The sequence below is a fragment of the Nakaseomyces glabratus genome, chromosome K, assembly GCF_010111755.1.
Source record: "Nakaseomyces glabratus chromosome K, complete sequence".
Lineage (NCBI taxonomy): Eukaryota > Fungi > Ascomycota > Saccharomycetes > Saccharomycetales > Saccharomycetaceae > Nakaseomyces > Nakaseomyces glabratus.
This window is the reverse complement of record NC_088961.1, coordinates 594117-609194: the sequence shown is the minus strand read 5'-3', so window position 1 is coordinate 609194 and position 15078 is coordinate 594117. Positions and strand designations below refer to the sequence as shown.

The 15078-nt window shown below is 37.6% G+C and overlaps 8 protein-coding genes across 8 annotated transcripts; 4 read left to right on the top strand and 4 right to left on the bottom strand.

Moving 5' to 3' along the window:
- Window positions 1-68: 68 nt before the first annotated feature.
- Window positions 69-2060, bottom strand: PPN1 (endopolyphosphatase; the record flags this gene model as incomplete). The annotated part of the gene is made up of 1 exon (XM_448494.1): window positions 69-2060. One exon carries the CDS (start codon window positions 2058-2060, stop codon window positions 69-71), a length of 1992 nt encoding a protein of 663 aa, XP_448494.1.
- Window positions 2061-2665: 605 nt separating this feature from the next.
- On the top strand, window positions 2666-4027 carry UTP6 (snoRNA-binding rRNA-processing protein UTP6; the record flags this gene model as incomplete). The annotated part of the gene is made up of 1 exon (XM_448493.1): window positions 2666-4027. One exon carries the CDS (start codon window positions 2666-2668, stop codon window positions 4025-4027), a length of 1362 nt encoding a protein of 453 aa, XP_448493.1.
- A 289-nt stretch (window positions 4028-4316) lies between these two features.
- ADA2 (chromatin-binding transcription regulator ADA2) lies at window positions 4317-5654 on the bottom strand (the record flags this gene model as incomplete). Its single annotated transcript, XM_448492.1, has 1 exon — window positions 4317-5654. The coding sequence occupies one exon, from the start codon at window positions 5652-5654 to the stop codon at window positions 4317-4319; it is 1338 nt and encodes a 445-aa protein (XP_448492.1).
- A 2188-nt stretch (window positions 5655-7842) lies between these two features.
- Window positions 7843-8648, top strand: RPS17B (40S ribosomal protein eS17; the record flags this gene model as incomplete). The annotated part of the gene is made up of 2 exons (XM_448490.1): window positions 7843-7845; window positions 8241-8648. 2 exons carry the CDS (start codon window positions 7843-7845, stop codon window positions 8646-8648), a joined length of 411 nt encoding a protein of 136 aa, XP_448490.1.
- Window positions 8649-8901: 253 nt separating this feature from the next.
- On the bottom strand, window positions 8902-9858 carry ECM11 (Ecm11p; the record flags this gene model as incomplete). The annotated part of the gene is made up of 1 exon (XM_448489.1): window positions 8902-9858. One exon carries the CDS (start codon window positions 9856-9858, stop codon window positions 8902-8904), a length of 957 nt encoding a protein of 318 aa, XP_448489.1.
- A 1199-nt stretch (window positions 9859-11057) lies between these two features.
- On the top strand, window positions 11058-12755 carry BOP2 (Bop2p; the record flags this gene model as incomplete). The annotated part of the gene is made up of 1 exon (XM_448488.1): window positions 11058-12755. The coding sequence occupies one exon, from the start codon at window positions 11058-11060 to the stop codon at window positions 12753-12755; it is 1698 nt and encodes a 565-aa protein (XP_448488.1).
- A 363-nt stretch (window positions 12756-13118) lies between these two features.
- GVI51_K05929 (uncharacterized protein) lies at window positions 13119-14063 on the top strand (the record flags this gene model as incomplete). The annotated part of the gene is made up of 1 exon (XM_448487.1): window positions 13119-14063. One exon carries the CDS (start codon window positions 13119-13121, stop codon window positions 14061-14063), a length of 945 nt encoding a protein of 314 aa, XP_448487.1.
- Window positions 14064-14850: 787 nt separating this feature from the next.
- On the bottom strand, window positions 14851-15054 carry RPS28B (40S ribosomal protein eS28; the record flags this gene model as incomplete). The annotated part of the gene is made up of 1 exon (XM_448486.1): window positions 14851-15054. One exon carries the CDS (start codon window positions 15052-15054, stop codon window positions 14851-14853), a length of 204 nt encoding a protein of 67 aa, XP_448486.1.
- Window positions 15055-15078: the final 24 nt, after the last annotated feature.

Here is a 15078-nt window from a genome sequence, read left to right as displayed (position 1 = left end):
TTATCGAGCATATAACTGATATATATTTTTAAGACTGTTGGTATATAGTGTCTCTGTATGTTGTTATTTTAGTTACGCTCGTCTTCATATCCAGTTGATATAAAAGCGCGTTCTTTGAATATTTTCCATAGTCCGTTATCGCGCGCTAAATCTGCGGCCAAATGCAGATAGTCCTTAACTAGTAATGATTCCATAGGATATGGCTCATCCTTTGATGTGTACTCAACTTCATAATTGAATGCTTTGTTTATAGCATCATGTTCTGCCAGTCCTTTATCTATTAACTTTTCATATTCGGAGTTGATAGAGTCCAAATCAGCGAAGTATTGAACAAACTTGGTAGGAGAAAATAGTTGTTGTATGTGACCTGGTCCAGCAGGTAACTCATCTGGTTTCTTTCTCGGTATACTCTTATCAGGCTTACCATTCTTCTTCTTCTTCTTTTTATTTTGTTCTGCTGATGCAGCCCAAAATGATGATTCATTGTCATCAAACTCGTTCTTCATTTTATGTTCGAGATCTTCAAAAAATAAGTCCCATGATTGGTATTCTAATTGATTTTCACCGAAAATACTTGAGGAATCGGTGATATCAGAAATATTATATTCCCACACTCTTATCGAAGGGTTAAACGTGGGTATAACGGACCCGGAAACTTGAACAATTGAGTGCTGATCGTATATCTCTTCAAGAGTCCTCTTTTCCTTTTTTCCTTTCTTCTTCTTACCTTTCTTCTTCTTTTTCTTCTCAATATCTAGATCAGAATCGACTGCCTGCTCAATTTCTTGTAATACACCTTTATAGTATGTATCTAAAACTCCATCTAAGTAAGACTCTTTGTTAACAGGCTTAGCTCCCATCAAATGAGCTTCTCTGGCAGCAATAGCATGCTCTCTAATCGTTTTAGTCAAACGCTCATCTTCACTCAATAAAGACATCTGCTGCTCTTCCATATTTTCTCTTATGGCTTGCACATCTACAGGAACAAAATGATCCATATTCATATGACCATATAGTCCACCTATTATTACATCACGATATTCGTGCATCCAGAGAGAAAACTTATCATAACAGGAAGAATCATAGTTCTTAGCTATAGGTGGTACATGGCCACTAATCCACACCTTCATGCCTCTTTCTCTGATTTCATCCAAGACATATCCTAACCATAGCAGAAGCTGATAACCCGGTTGCTTTCTAGAATCACAGTTATCTACAAGTGGGTTAGCCTTAAACAAATAAAGGGTATTGAATGATAAAACTGCAAGCTTACCTGGAATAACTTCTGTAAAGAAAGAAGCATCCCTATCAAACATTCTTTGCTGTTCTTCGGGAATAAAATCACCCCATAGTCTATAATATTCTCTTGTCTGAAGTGTAGGTCCTAGTGAAAACAAATTATGAGGAAATACATCATTATTACCAATAGATGGAACAACAGGCACAGCAAAGTCTCTAGGGTCAGGAGAGTTTGGTGTTCTGAAGATCTTCTTGATTTTCTCCGCAACTTCGGCGTTCATTCTAAAGATCTCATCCTCAGTTCTAGGGTAGGTACGATCGTTATCATGCCTTATATTATCGCCAGTCCAGACCACAAAATCGATTTGGTCTTTCAAATTCTTATCTATCCAATCTAGGGTCATATCCATCAACAACATGGGTGAATCACAACCACTCATAGCATTACCAAACTTTGCTGCTCTGTCTTTACCCTTGGTAGGCTCACCACTATGACAAACGTTATCGATCGACGTACCAGCAACATAGTACTCATCAGGGTGCATGTCAGTAATATGAAGAAATCGGCCGTGTAACTTCCTCTTATTGCCTGTGCGTAAGTCTGTAATAACAACAGGTTTCCTGGGTGTTAACCCCAGCGATATCTGCCTCTCAATATCAACGCTATCAGAGTCATCACTACTAATCTTCAAGCCATGGATGGACTCCGACGAAAATGTGAATGCATTTTTGCATAGAAATAGCGTTCCAAGAGCGATAAATACCCATAGAACAACACTAACCCGGCTCTTCCGGCCAACATCCTTTTCGTTAACTGCCATCCTTAATAACTATAACAAAAACACCTGGGGAGAGGGGTTGCCTATAAATTATTCCCGCTTATCCCAAAATGACTATCTTAAAAAAGTCAAAGTATGGCAAAACAGGTTTAAAAGAACCTTATAGTAGTAAATAGGGTAATAGTAACTGGATTTATAACTTCAATAGTTATTAGTTCCTTTATTAGTCGCAAGTTCTAAAAAAAAAAGGAAACTTGTGAGTAAACCCATGTGCCTTCCTCAACGTAAGCTCATCCCAAAAAAAGAATGTAAATACAAACGAGAGAACCCTTCGAAGCTAAACTTATGATGAAAGACTTCGATCTTCTACTTTTCTATCTTCATTCTTACTGAAAAGAACCCTTTAAGTGGTTTTCTTGCAGGAGGATATAAATCACGTGATACAATGGCTTGTGAAAAAAAATTTGAAAAAAAATTTGCGATGAGATGAGCTCTTAAACTATGCGATGAGCTTCAAAATAGGTTGCAGTTATAAATCATTTGTGGATTGGTTTTGTCATTGTGAAAATATACATAGTTGACAGATTTAGATTTGAATATTCAGTCAGGTACAACTGGTCATAAAATAAGTTACTATCAATTGAACTATGTCTTCGAGAACAAGATATTACTTGGAACAGTGTATTCCAGAGATCAATGATTTAGTTGAGAAGGAGCTATTCACTAAAAATGAGGTTGCGAAGATTATGAAGAAGAGAACAGATTTTGAACACAGGCTAAACTCAAGAGGGTCTTCAATCAGAGATTACATGAGGTATATTGACTACGAGACCCAAGTTTTCAAGCTTCGAGCCAAACGTTGTCAGAGAATTCTTCAGAGCAAGAGAACCAACAGTATTTCTGATAAGTCTATTGAGCAGAGGATAGCGTTTATTTATCAAAGAGGTACTAATAAATTTCCCCGTGATTTGAAATTTTGGGCAATGTATTTGAATTTCTTGAAGAAAATGGGGACTGAGACATCTTACAAGAAAGTCCATACTGTATACAATCAATTGCTAAGACTACATCCAAATAATGTGGATGTGTGGATAAGTTGTGCTAAATATGAGTACGAGACTCATGCTAATTTCAAGAGTTGTAGAGTTGTCTTCCAAAATGGTCTAAAGTTCAATCCTGATTCACCTAAACTATGGTACGAATACATAAAATTTGAGCTGAACTTTGTCACAAAATTGATAAATAGAAGAAGGGTCATGAAACTGATAAATGAGAGAGAACAAGAACTAGACATGCTAAATGAACAAAGCCAAAGTACAAAGAACGCTGTGAATTCCAAGAGCATGGATGATGATAACGAAGAAAATGAAAACGGCATAAAAGTTCCATCAACAGGTGATAATATGAAGGACAAACTAAATGAATTACCAGAAGCTGACATGAACATGCTTGGTAACGCCGAAACTAATCCAGCATTACGTGGTGATATTGCATTAACCATCTTTGACATCGCCATGGCAGAATTGGGAAAGCATTACATCAATAAACAGAAAGGATACTACGCCAACACCGATTCCTCAATCGACAAGGAACTACAAAAGGAAACTGTCCAATACTTATATGAAAAGTCCCTAGAAATTATACAGCTATTTGATCAATTCAAAGATCTTCAAAGAGACTATTTGATCAATCATGTAATACAATTTTGGAAAAATGAGCACTTCTCAGTTTCTGTTTCGAATGATATGCCCGAAATTTATTCAGACATTATTGTCACCGAAGTAACGCTTTTGTTAAGATATATGGATATTAAAAATCTTGATTATGATAAGCTACAGTTGTCAGTAAGGAACTACATGGCATACAAAAACAAAACTAAGGAAGAAGCTAATAAAAAGATCTTACAGAAAAAATTCAAAACATTCTTGGAATCACGCTTTACTGAAAATGCATCGGATGAAGAAGATAACAAACTTAAAATACTGCACCAAATTATTGCCAAACTTTAGCTTTATGAAGTTTTATCTAACATCAATTTACTCATTCAGGTTATTCACTAATAATATCATGTTGTTTAGGAAGTCACTTAAATAAATTCAAGTCATAAATAATACAACGCATTTTGGTACTTACTATATTTATATATATACTTAAGTGTCTATGCAAGACCTAATGCTAGTAGACATTGTCTACATAATGAAGTCATTGTAGGATACGCAATATCTCATTATCTTATCGATTTTCATCTAAATTTCATCCATTGGTTATGTAAACCATGACCTTAAGCTAACCAACATATCATATCCAATGCTGTAGTTGAAAGAAGTCGTATATTCTATTTGCCTTAACTGGATCAATATTGAGTAAGTCTCTGCAGTTCTTTTTGGGCATCGAACCTCCCGTTTTCAATAGTTCTCTGAACATCACTTCCTTTATTGCTAGGTATGGTTTTGGAAGTATCTTCAGTTGGATACATAGTTGTTGTTCTTCGGGTGATAGCAAACCGTAATCAGATGCGTGCTGTATGTCACTAATAGTAATGCCTTTCTTTTTACCATTGGAATCAGTACCATTTTGGGAATAATCAGTGTTTGATCTGTGTCCAGGGGTAGATCTATACCTTGTTCCAGCAACACCCGGTGTACCTGCCTGACTTGACCCCAAATTACCCAATGACGCATCGCCATAATTACCTAGTCTTTCCAAAGTCGATATTCTACTTTGTTTGTCCCTTTCATATTTTAATCCCGCTTCAAGCGTGGTTAAGCCTTTACTTCTCCATTCCTGTAGTTGATGTATTCTAGTTCTGCATTGCAGTTCTTCTAGAATATCTTTACTGAACTCTTCAAAATCTTGTGCTGTCATCACTCTTGCAAATGCCTTGATCTTGTTATATAGATCCTTTGCCTCCTTGCTCCTCTTTTTATCAATGTTTTGTAGTTTCCTATATTCCATCAACTTATTCTCAAACAACAGTCTTTTCTTTTCAGCACGAACTGTCAATCTCGAACTATATATATCTAAAATGGCAAATTTCAACTCCAGATCCAAAGGTTGATCATCTGGTTCAAAGACCATGTCCTTAACAGGTCCCTCTGCTTCGTTCTCGAACTCTGTCTCAAATTCCAGTCTACCAGGCATGAAACCTTGCACCTCATGACAAGACGGCACGGAGGCCATTGGCTTCTTCGGAGGCTCTAATGGCCTATCTCTAAATTTCTCTATTCTCGTCTTTCTTTCATTCAGGAATTCTTCCTGTGGGACCTGTATATCTTTTGTGATATCAGGGATCGGGTAAAATGGACTGTTGATGTAGTACTCGATGTAATGGTCTCTCACTTCATCTTTCTCTCGACTTCCTATATGCTCGGCAATATCATGCCAATTACCCAGACCTAATGATTGGGCACCTTTTATCAATGCAAGTTCTTCATCAGCACCCCAATCTGGGCATAATATAGGGTATGAGTTCGTTTCTATTATTCTATAATCATGAAAAGGCCTGTGGTTACCGTTGTATAGACCTTGGGAGAAACAAGGCACACACAAGTCATACTCGGGACAAACAGCACATGATATTCTAACACGGTGCGTACAGTCCGATGAGCACACGTCACAATGAAATTTATTTGACATATCCTTATTTTGATGTACGTGATTGAAATTTCACCAGCTGATTTCGAATTTTCTTTCTTTTTTCCCACTCCTGTATTCAACTCAAATGAATGATTTATAATACACCGAAAACTTAATAATTGATCAACAACAGTATAATTTCAGTGGCTCCAAAAGGGAAAGCTCTAACAATTTCGCGTAAAAAAAAACGGTATAAGCTTAACGAAAGGCAGTGAAAAATTTATCCAATGAAATAGTAAAGGAAACGAACAGAATTGTGATAAACGCAACGTATTTATTTGCCTGGAATAACAACAGCTGATATAAATTGAGTGCAGATCCAATTGAATTATAGTATGTAAATTTGTTTGCCTTTCTAACAGCTCAATTCTATTTTATCCCTCACTTCCGGCTAAGATTGATTTCCTTCCTCCTTCAAGATAAAGGAATTATTGAACACTGTAAGAGCTGAGACAACAAAGTTCAGCGGCTAATAAGTAAATAAACACTACAATCTACCCTTTAAAAAAGATATGCGGATACCCAACCACCAACAAGTAGAGATCAAAACAGACCGGTGGAACAATAGTTAGAGAGAGAGTCAAATTGTTTATTGTTTCGCCGTCGTTCTCTCTCGGCTTGTGAAAAGTTCCCGCATTTTTGCGATTTTTTTTTGTCATTTTCACTTCTCGTCTTGCTCTTCTAGCCCATCTGTTTAGTGGCCTACTAGACCAAGCTGTACGACACTGTATGTGTAGTATATAGTGATATTTGAATAGCCACCGACCCACACCGAAACTTAGAAAAGATATAATGAAGGTTTATGCAGGTGTTTCTGTGGACAGTGGTTGATGGTAGATAGGGAAAGAGACAGAGAGAGGATGCGTGTCTATGCTATGATCTATTCTTCTCTCACCACCTTCGGTTAACCTATTTAATATTGTAACCACCTTTGAAAGAAACATATAAGGTGTATTTATGCAAGTGTTTAGCCCTGATTCTCTTACAAAAAACATTGGCGGGGTAACTATATATGTGTACGAAAGGATCACCTGAGTGACGTACAAAAACACACACGAAGTACAGTAATACGATGTACACGTGTATACCGTATATAAAGTGAACACGAGGTTCCATTTTCTAATGTTAAGTGTTGTGACTGTCAGAGTTAAGGTGTCTGGGTGCACCCAAACATGTTTTGAAGATTGTCTTCTTTGGTAGCAGACAGAATTTGTTTCTTTTGTTTGTTTTCCTTTTGGGGCTAGCGTGGCTCTCTCTACCAATACCAAAGCCGGGCAGAGAACTTGTGAATGCTAGGCAGGAGGGCTGGGAACACTGGGAACACTGGGGGGGGGGGTTCCCAAAATGCGGGGGACAATACCAGTTAGTGCAGTGATCAATGCATTGTACTCACGCCATATGAACTGCTCCGTTACCCTGCTAACTTTCTGGACATGGATGCCCTGCCAAACCTGCCAGGACAGTAATTGGAATAGGTACGTTGCAAGAATACACCGAGTTTGTTGGGCAAGGAGAGTGGCCGTCCCTGGCAGAAGGGCTACACTATCTACACGGAACTAGATTGAGCCTAGCTTAGGTGGGCTTACACTATCCCTTTCTAGCTTTCATTTGCTCATGGCAGCCTAATACTGCCGAAATCTTGTCACAGAATCTTTCACTTCCAACAATATGGAATTCAATCTCAGTTTCTCAATTCTGAGCATTGGCGCTGTAATGCTGATGAATATATCGAAATGCCATAATGAGCAAAGTAAGTACACTTGTGTGTATTTATCAGTAATATATATATTTCTTCTGCATTTTTCTTCTCATAGAACAGACAACCACAGTATAGACACCGCGATTCAAAATGGTACGTTTAATTATAACTTAACCTATATTAGGTCCAGTGAATACAGCATTCAGCTTGATAGAATTCTGGACGTGAAATTATGGATAGGATTGCAATCAGATATGAAAATATTTAACAGCTTTGAAAATAACATCCAGGAATAATCTCTCCAACGTCCTTTATAGGCGATAATTCAAGAAAGTTAATGGATGGGGTCCAATATGAACGAGTTAGAAAAGAATAGAAACAGACATATGGCGTAATTTTCTGGTAGATGATAGAATTTATTGATATAAAATAGAAATCTCAAAGGCTATTAAGACCGCCAATGCTACAGTACAAAATTCAAATATCCAAATGGTGAGTAATGAGGTGACAAATAGCAAAATGAATCTAATACTGTACTGTTAATTGAGATGATGCCAACCTAAAACTACAAATTTACAAAATGATAAAAAATTTCAAATCAGAGTGGGGAAAGGCGTTAAGGTGACCTGGAGTTCTATTTCAAAGAATAATGGAGAAACATTAGTATCACAAGCACTTATCCAAAATCTAAAGAGAACAATCTTTACTAACCTAATTATTTATCATCTTTACAATAATTTTCCACATTTAGTAGGACGCCCATTATGGTTTAAATGTATGCCAGTATGATTGCAAAGCATTACAGGCGGAAACTAAAAGAAGCATAATGGTCGCCGAGGAGTGTCGAATATTTATGACATGAAAGGATAAATACCTTATTATTACAGGGTAGAGTTAGAACCAAGACCGTCAAGCGTGCCTCCAAGGCTTTGATCGAACGTTACTATCCAAAGTTGACCATGGATTTCCAAACCAACAAGAGATTGTGTGACGAAATCGCTACTATCCAATCCAAGAGATTGAGAAACAAGATCGCTGGTTACACTACTCACTTGATGAGAAGAATCCAAAAGGGTCCAGTTAGAGGTATCTCTTTCAAGTTGCAAGAAGAAGAAAGAGAAAGAAAGGACCAATACGTCCCAGATGTCTCTGCTTTGGACTTGTCTCACTCTAAGGGTGTCTTGAACGTTGACAACCAAACTGCTGACTTGGTCAAGTCTTTGGGTTTGAAGTTGCCACTATCTGTCATCAACATCTCTGCTCAAAGAGACAGACGTTTCAGAAAGAGAAACTAAGGTTTTTAATATTCAGCTGTTGAATATTTACTAAAGCCTTTTTCTATGTATTTCTTTTTTAATTCGTTTTATCTCCATCACAATATCATATAAAAATCACATGTAACCTTTTGATTACGGGAATTATTAATAATATATCACATATTTCATATAAGTATTTTATTGATGCTGTACCAGCAATTTACCAGATTGCAATAATGGAATATTTAGGCAGTGAGACAAAGTCCACATATGTACTAAGTGAAGCTTTATTTCATAAAATATTTAATATTTCGTTACCAAGTTTTTTCACTTTTTCTAGTTTGGAATCTATTACATTACCATGCTTGCAAAGAGCCTCAGCTCTATCGATTAAAACAGTAATAAGAGAATTAAAATTATAGCTCAGTTCAATTCTTTTTTTGATAATCTTAATAAATATTTCTTGATGAGCGCGTAAGATATTTTCACCTTCTTCAATCCATTGATCCAATGACCATAAAGAGGACTGTCTACAATACGTTTTTTCTTCTTCTTTCTCTAGGCCAGGAAATATCTCTGTCATGTTGTCATCATCAATAGTCATATCGTTTTGTACTTCATACAGCAATCTAGTTTGCTTCTTGAAAGGCCCTGGATCTTCCGCTGGTTTTAACGAGTCAGCATTATTTTGTCGTTCTTCTACTAATGGTGATGTAGGCGTAACTAGGGTGTCGGCTGGCTTTGTTTCCTCTGGTTGAGTAGAATGCGGTCTTTGTTTCGTAGATGTAGGAGTCTTTACACCAGGTGATTTATTTACTTTAGGGAGTAGATTATTGTCAACTTCTTGTGGACCAAACAGCGAGCCCGAAGACCTCCACCTGCTTCTCATCTCGCTTGGCGGTAAATTGATTGAAGGTAAGCTGATGTTTCCTTCGTCTTTGATAGGCGTCTTCAGACCCAATCCGGGAACAAACTTTGCAGGATCACTAGCGCCATCTAATTGCCCTGGTACCAAGAGAAAACTCTCAAGAATAGACTTGTCCTTTTTCTTTCTATGGGTGTCGTGTTTCTCTTTATTGACCTTGTAGCGCTTCTTGTCATTATTCTCAATAGCGCCAGCTTCTGATTTGATAAACATACTGGAGACAGATACCAATACACAAGCAGCACTAGATATGTAATTTATTACACACCAACTCCATAAATTTTCCAATGCTTGTGTTTTATCTATTTTGGTGCAGTTACACATGAGCGGCTAAAAAGTGCATGATATTACGATACTCAAAAGACAAAATTTATATAACTACGTACGTAAATTGATTGAGATTCGACTAGCTAAGTTTTTTTCGATTTACGCGGTAGTTCCTTCAGATGCAATTACTGGTAATACAAGACATAAAAGGCGGGCTTACCTGTGTCAGTCCAGGCTAGTACAGGGCAGGCGTTCTCCATTGACCCCTTGCTTTCTTTCACTGAACACTGCCCTTCCCGCCAACTCCATGCAAACTAGGCACAGTGACTTGCTTCGTATTCGGGATTCCTGCCCCGAGATCCCCTTGCTTATGAGATCCGGCAAAATCACAAAGTGTGTGTGTATGTGTATGGAGTTTCGCCTCGAACCATTTTTAGCATTTTGACACAAAAGCTCACAGATTCCAACAGAAATACCCGCACCAGACACTGTTTGACGGTGCTAAGAATAGCAATAGGGCAGGTGTACAGGAGCAAGCGGAGACACGGAGACACGGAAACACGGAAACACGGAACTCATAGAAAGATGGCACATCCTTTCCACCGCTAACAATCCCTGGAGAAGCAGCTCATCTGGGAAAGGATGTACGGATGTTCCACTTATAATGTTTTTCTGTTTTTCTGCTCGCGGAACTGTAATTTCTCTCCCAAACACTTTCCAGTCCCGAGTGTAACAGCCCCACCATGATCGCACAGAGACTAACGCACAACCTCATTCCAAAATCTGCAGAAGGAGCCGGGTAAAGGTTTGAGTCATCTCCTTCCTCCTACCCATCCGCCGTGGGGGGGTGGAGTTTAAGCTGCGCTACAAGGAAGCCACTGCCCTTCCCCCCCCCCCCCAAAGAAGACGCTGGTGGGGAGGGAGGCGAAAGCCACAGAGATCATCACGCATATTCTACAGACCCTGCTTTTTTGCCGTCCGTGCTAATAGTGGTTGAGGCAGTACGGGGAATCACAGGGCCGATTGAGGGGGCCAAAAGGGAGTACGGCTCTTACAGAAGAAAATCGGATCTTGTAAGGCCGGGGCGATGACCCTAGATCCTGGAAAATTGGGCGGCTATTGTCAGGGGTATATAAGGAAGATACTAGATTGAGATCGATTTCTTTTCTCTTCCTTGGCGTACAGGACAGTAAAACGTACATTGCACTGCACAGTTCTAAGACTCAAAAAGGGCATCAGGAAACATAGTACATAAAATGAAAGGGTTTGAGAAGAGCATGTTAGAGACGCTTCCGCTGGAAGTTCTGGATCTTATCCTGGATCGGCTTGGGCTGGACGAGTATGGTGACAGTCTAGCTATTTTGGACTGTTTCAGTATAATGGATGCAGTTCCCAGGGATACGACACTGTACTCACAGATCAGGTCCAGGTTTCACCTGCTGTCGTATGTGGACGACCCCAGCACACGTATACTAAACTTGTTGAGTGGGTACCAAGACAACGAGAAAGAACTGAACCACGAGAATCTGATTGTGGCTGTTGACCTTGACAACTGGGATATTGAAACGGTGAAAATAGATCTTGAGGAGCTGCTGCATCGTTGCTCGGAGGAGCACAGTATGGCATTACATCTCTTATTTCCACTAGCCTCCACAGATAAGGCTTACGATGTCGCAAAATTCTATTCAGTTATCAAATCTGTGCTATCTGAGATTGCTTCGTCGAAACTATTCAACTTCGAGTCAATTATCTTTGACAGCATATCTAACAAACTGGTCTGTGATAAGAACATGTTCGGTATCTTAAGTTATGAGTTTCTAGAGACTATAGAGTCAGCACATTCAGACACATTCGATATTTCGAAAGTTATGCTACCACTAGTCACTACTTTACAAGTTAACTATATGACTTTGGATACTTTTTTCTATAACATCCTAACAAAATATAAAGGTTATCAAAGGAGTAAATCCAAACTGGTGAAAAACTTTCTGGCCAATTTCAAATTCTATATGCCAAATGTGGTAAATCTACAATTCTTTAAGACAAATGGATGTGAACAAATTGAAACATGCAATTTCATAGATGTATCATCTTTGATCTTGAAGAAATGCAAAGAAAATAAGATAAACGTTGTACAAATGTTCAAGATCCATTCATTGGCGAATTGGAAGTTGCCAAATATAAGGAAATTTACAGGTCATAGATTCAAATTTGATGAAATTGCAACTGCTGGTTCGCCAGAAAGACTTGTGGTTTCATTAAGAGAAAATTTAAAGTTATTGCATGATTGTGCGATGAGTGACACACAGGATGGTGTATCTTATTTCAGGGTTAATCTAATCCCAGAAGGAGTTAAAAAAACCAAGATTATTAACTGGGTTCCAACCGAGATCAGTTCAAATGTTTTTTCTAAGGTCGAGCAATACACCACACCAATCATGTGTGTAAGGTGTGAATCACTGGAAGAATTGGAGCTGAAATTACTCAGATTTGAAAAATCATCAACGATAGAAATTCAAGGGCTTTATTTTCCCAATTTGAAGAAGCTAGTGCTTTCAAATAAACCAAGGATTACATCAAGACCTGTTATATCACATCGTAATGATTCATTTAGCCTGGAAAGTGAAAGGAAACCTGCACATGGTTATACTGCAAATCTTGAAGTTACAAGAAGAAGAATGTTAACTACTAGCAATAGGTATAACAAAGCACATAATACAGCCTATAGTAATGTGACATTTGCCGAAAATCCTTCCCAGATAACAGATATGAATCCGATTGCATTTACTTCATGGAATGAGCTGCCTAGTTGTGAGTTTTTAGGTTTTGTTTCCGAAGATTCTACCAACTATATCTTTAACATTCAGAATTTAAAGGAAGTTCTACCAAATTTAAATTTAAAGAATAGTTTCCCAACATTTGTGGATGAAAAGCAGAAATTTATTGTTGTTTAGTTTATCATCCTACTTTCATTTTGATTTTACTTGTTATTTTTAATTTTTAATTTTCCAGTTATATCTTATGCACCCTCCTCCCCTTCATAATGTTTAATCACATAAAATCGATAATTCATTCGTTAGCAACATTGTAATTTCTCGGAGTTTCGAAGTTTTTAAGATCATTTTGTTAATTTTTATAAAAAGTCTAATTCTCTTGTGCGCATCTTCCTATTTTCATTTGAAAAAAAAAATCAGAGCTTGTAAATAAGGGGACCGGTTATAATGCAGAAACGGCAACCAAAAATCAAGAATTAACAAATTTTAGATGTTGAGTATCTATTATTATAATGCAGAGTACCGAATGCTCATACAGTGACCATGGTTAACGCATGGAAGGTTGGGGAGATTGATGGAAGATATAATTTACTGAAGCAAGATATAGATCGAGATGGGACCAAGTTGCTGAAAATAACTATTCATATGACAGAGGCATTACTGGTACCGCAAAGCTCAACTCTCAAAAAATCTCTGAAGACTTACGCTGTGAAACTTGATAGTGCTCGTAAACAACTGAAGAGCCAAGGTTTTGATCTTCAGTCATCTGATAACCTCATCAAAATAGTTATAGAATTTTTGAATAACCTCAATTGTTATACTAAAAACAATTACAAAGATTCGAAGTGTGAGATGAGCTTACATAAATCTGATATGAAGATCACGATTAAATTGGATGCAACTATAAAAGCGACTATAAATCTAGGGTTTGTTCGTTTGACAGATGAACAAGGGTTACTGATATTGTTAGAGCTTTCACATTTCTTATCCGAGACACTATGGTATTGGAGTAGAGTTTGCAGCTTAATTGATTCTGAAAGCAATACTAAAAATCTTAATAACTGCCTAATTGAGTTAAACCGAATAGCCGAAGCCAAGGAATCTAACCAGATCTATGGAAGAGACCTGGCCAAGTTATTTATTATCAGGGAGAAATTACTTGGTAGACAAGCAAAACTTTCGGGAATGATAAGCACAAGATCAAGTAAGAGTGACGAGCTACCAGGAGAATTTAGTGAATTCGACTCTGACGATATGTCTTGGCGTACCAATAGTGTCACCCCCATAGAAATCTTAAGAAGTGAGGATATTAATGAACTATCCTCACAAACTGATAAGATACCCGCAAAGAGAGTGAGAAAAGAAGACTCCATTAAGATGGAGTCACGAATTTTAGATAGCAATTACGAGGAAGCGGCTATTTCTGAATCTCCGAAAAGAAAGAAGAAGAAGTTTGGTAAGATTGTGGTTAGCCCTACAAAAAAATAGCCGACGTCACCAATAATCCTCTAAGACGTACTGAATGGTGTCTATCGGTAGATAGCTACCACTAATATTGTAAAAACTTTTGATCTTAATGCATACAAAATATTTAATCTTCCAGTGATTTCATATTGAGAATCACAACTTTGTTTACACGTGATATTATTTAATACGTATTCTACAGTCACAAAAGACTGAGGTGCCTTTTATATACACCCATACATTTCTTGAATAATGTATGGGTGTTTATCAACTGGACCTAACGGACAAATTGTGCCAAAAGTAGCCGCGTAACCACTGAACCGCCAAAGTGTATATACATACATAACTTTACATACAAAAAAAATTTGGTGCTGGATATCAGGCATGTTTCAAATATGGCGCTTTGAATTCACTAGATTAACTGGAAGGAAAGATTCAGTCTTCTTGTAGTACTATTTATGGAAATGAATTTGTATTCAATTCAATATTGAATGAAAATAGTAATTCATGTATCATCACAGCAATCCACAATCCGTAAAATCATTCCTTTTTCCTGTAAGACCCGCCTAGACCTCACTTAGTAATTCTAAAATAGATAAAGCCAATCATATTCATTTGCCATTTTAACCGCACACCAATCAAAAGCAATCTTAAAATGTTAATTTTTTATTAAAATTATGGGGAAATACTAGTGTATAAATCTCAATATTGTTTGGTATAGAAAAAAACGTGCTTTGCCACCAGTAGGTATGCTGTCCATAATAACTGAAGACCTCCAATGCTGACACAACGACACATATATTTTGCTATCTTAACGCAAACGACGAGCTTCACGTTCAGATTCCATTAGGACCAAGATGTCATTTTCTCTAACTGGACCCTTGACGTTTCTGACAATAGTACGAGAAGTGTCTTCCAAGAATTCAACACGGACTTGGGTAACACCACCACGAGAACCGGTTCTACCTAAGACCTTGATGACTCTAGCTAAAGTAACTGGGGTTTTGTTATCCATATTGACTGTGTTGGAGTTAATGGA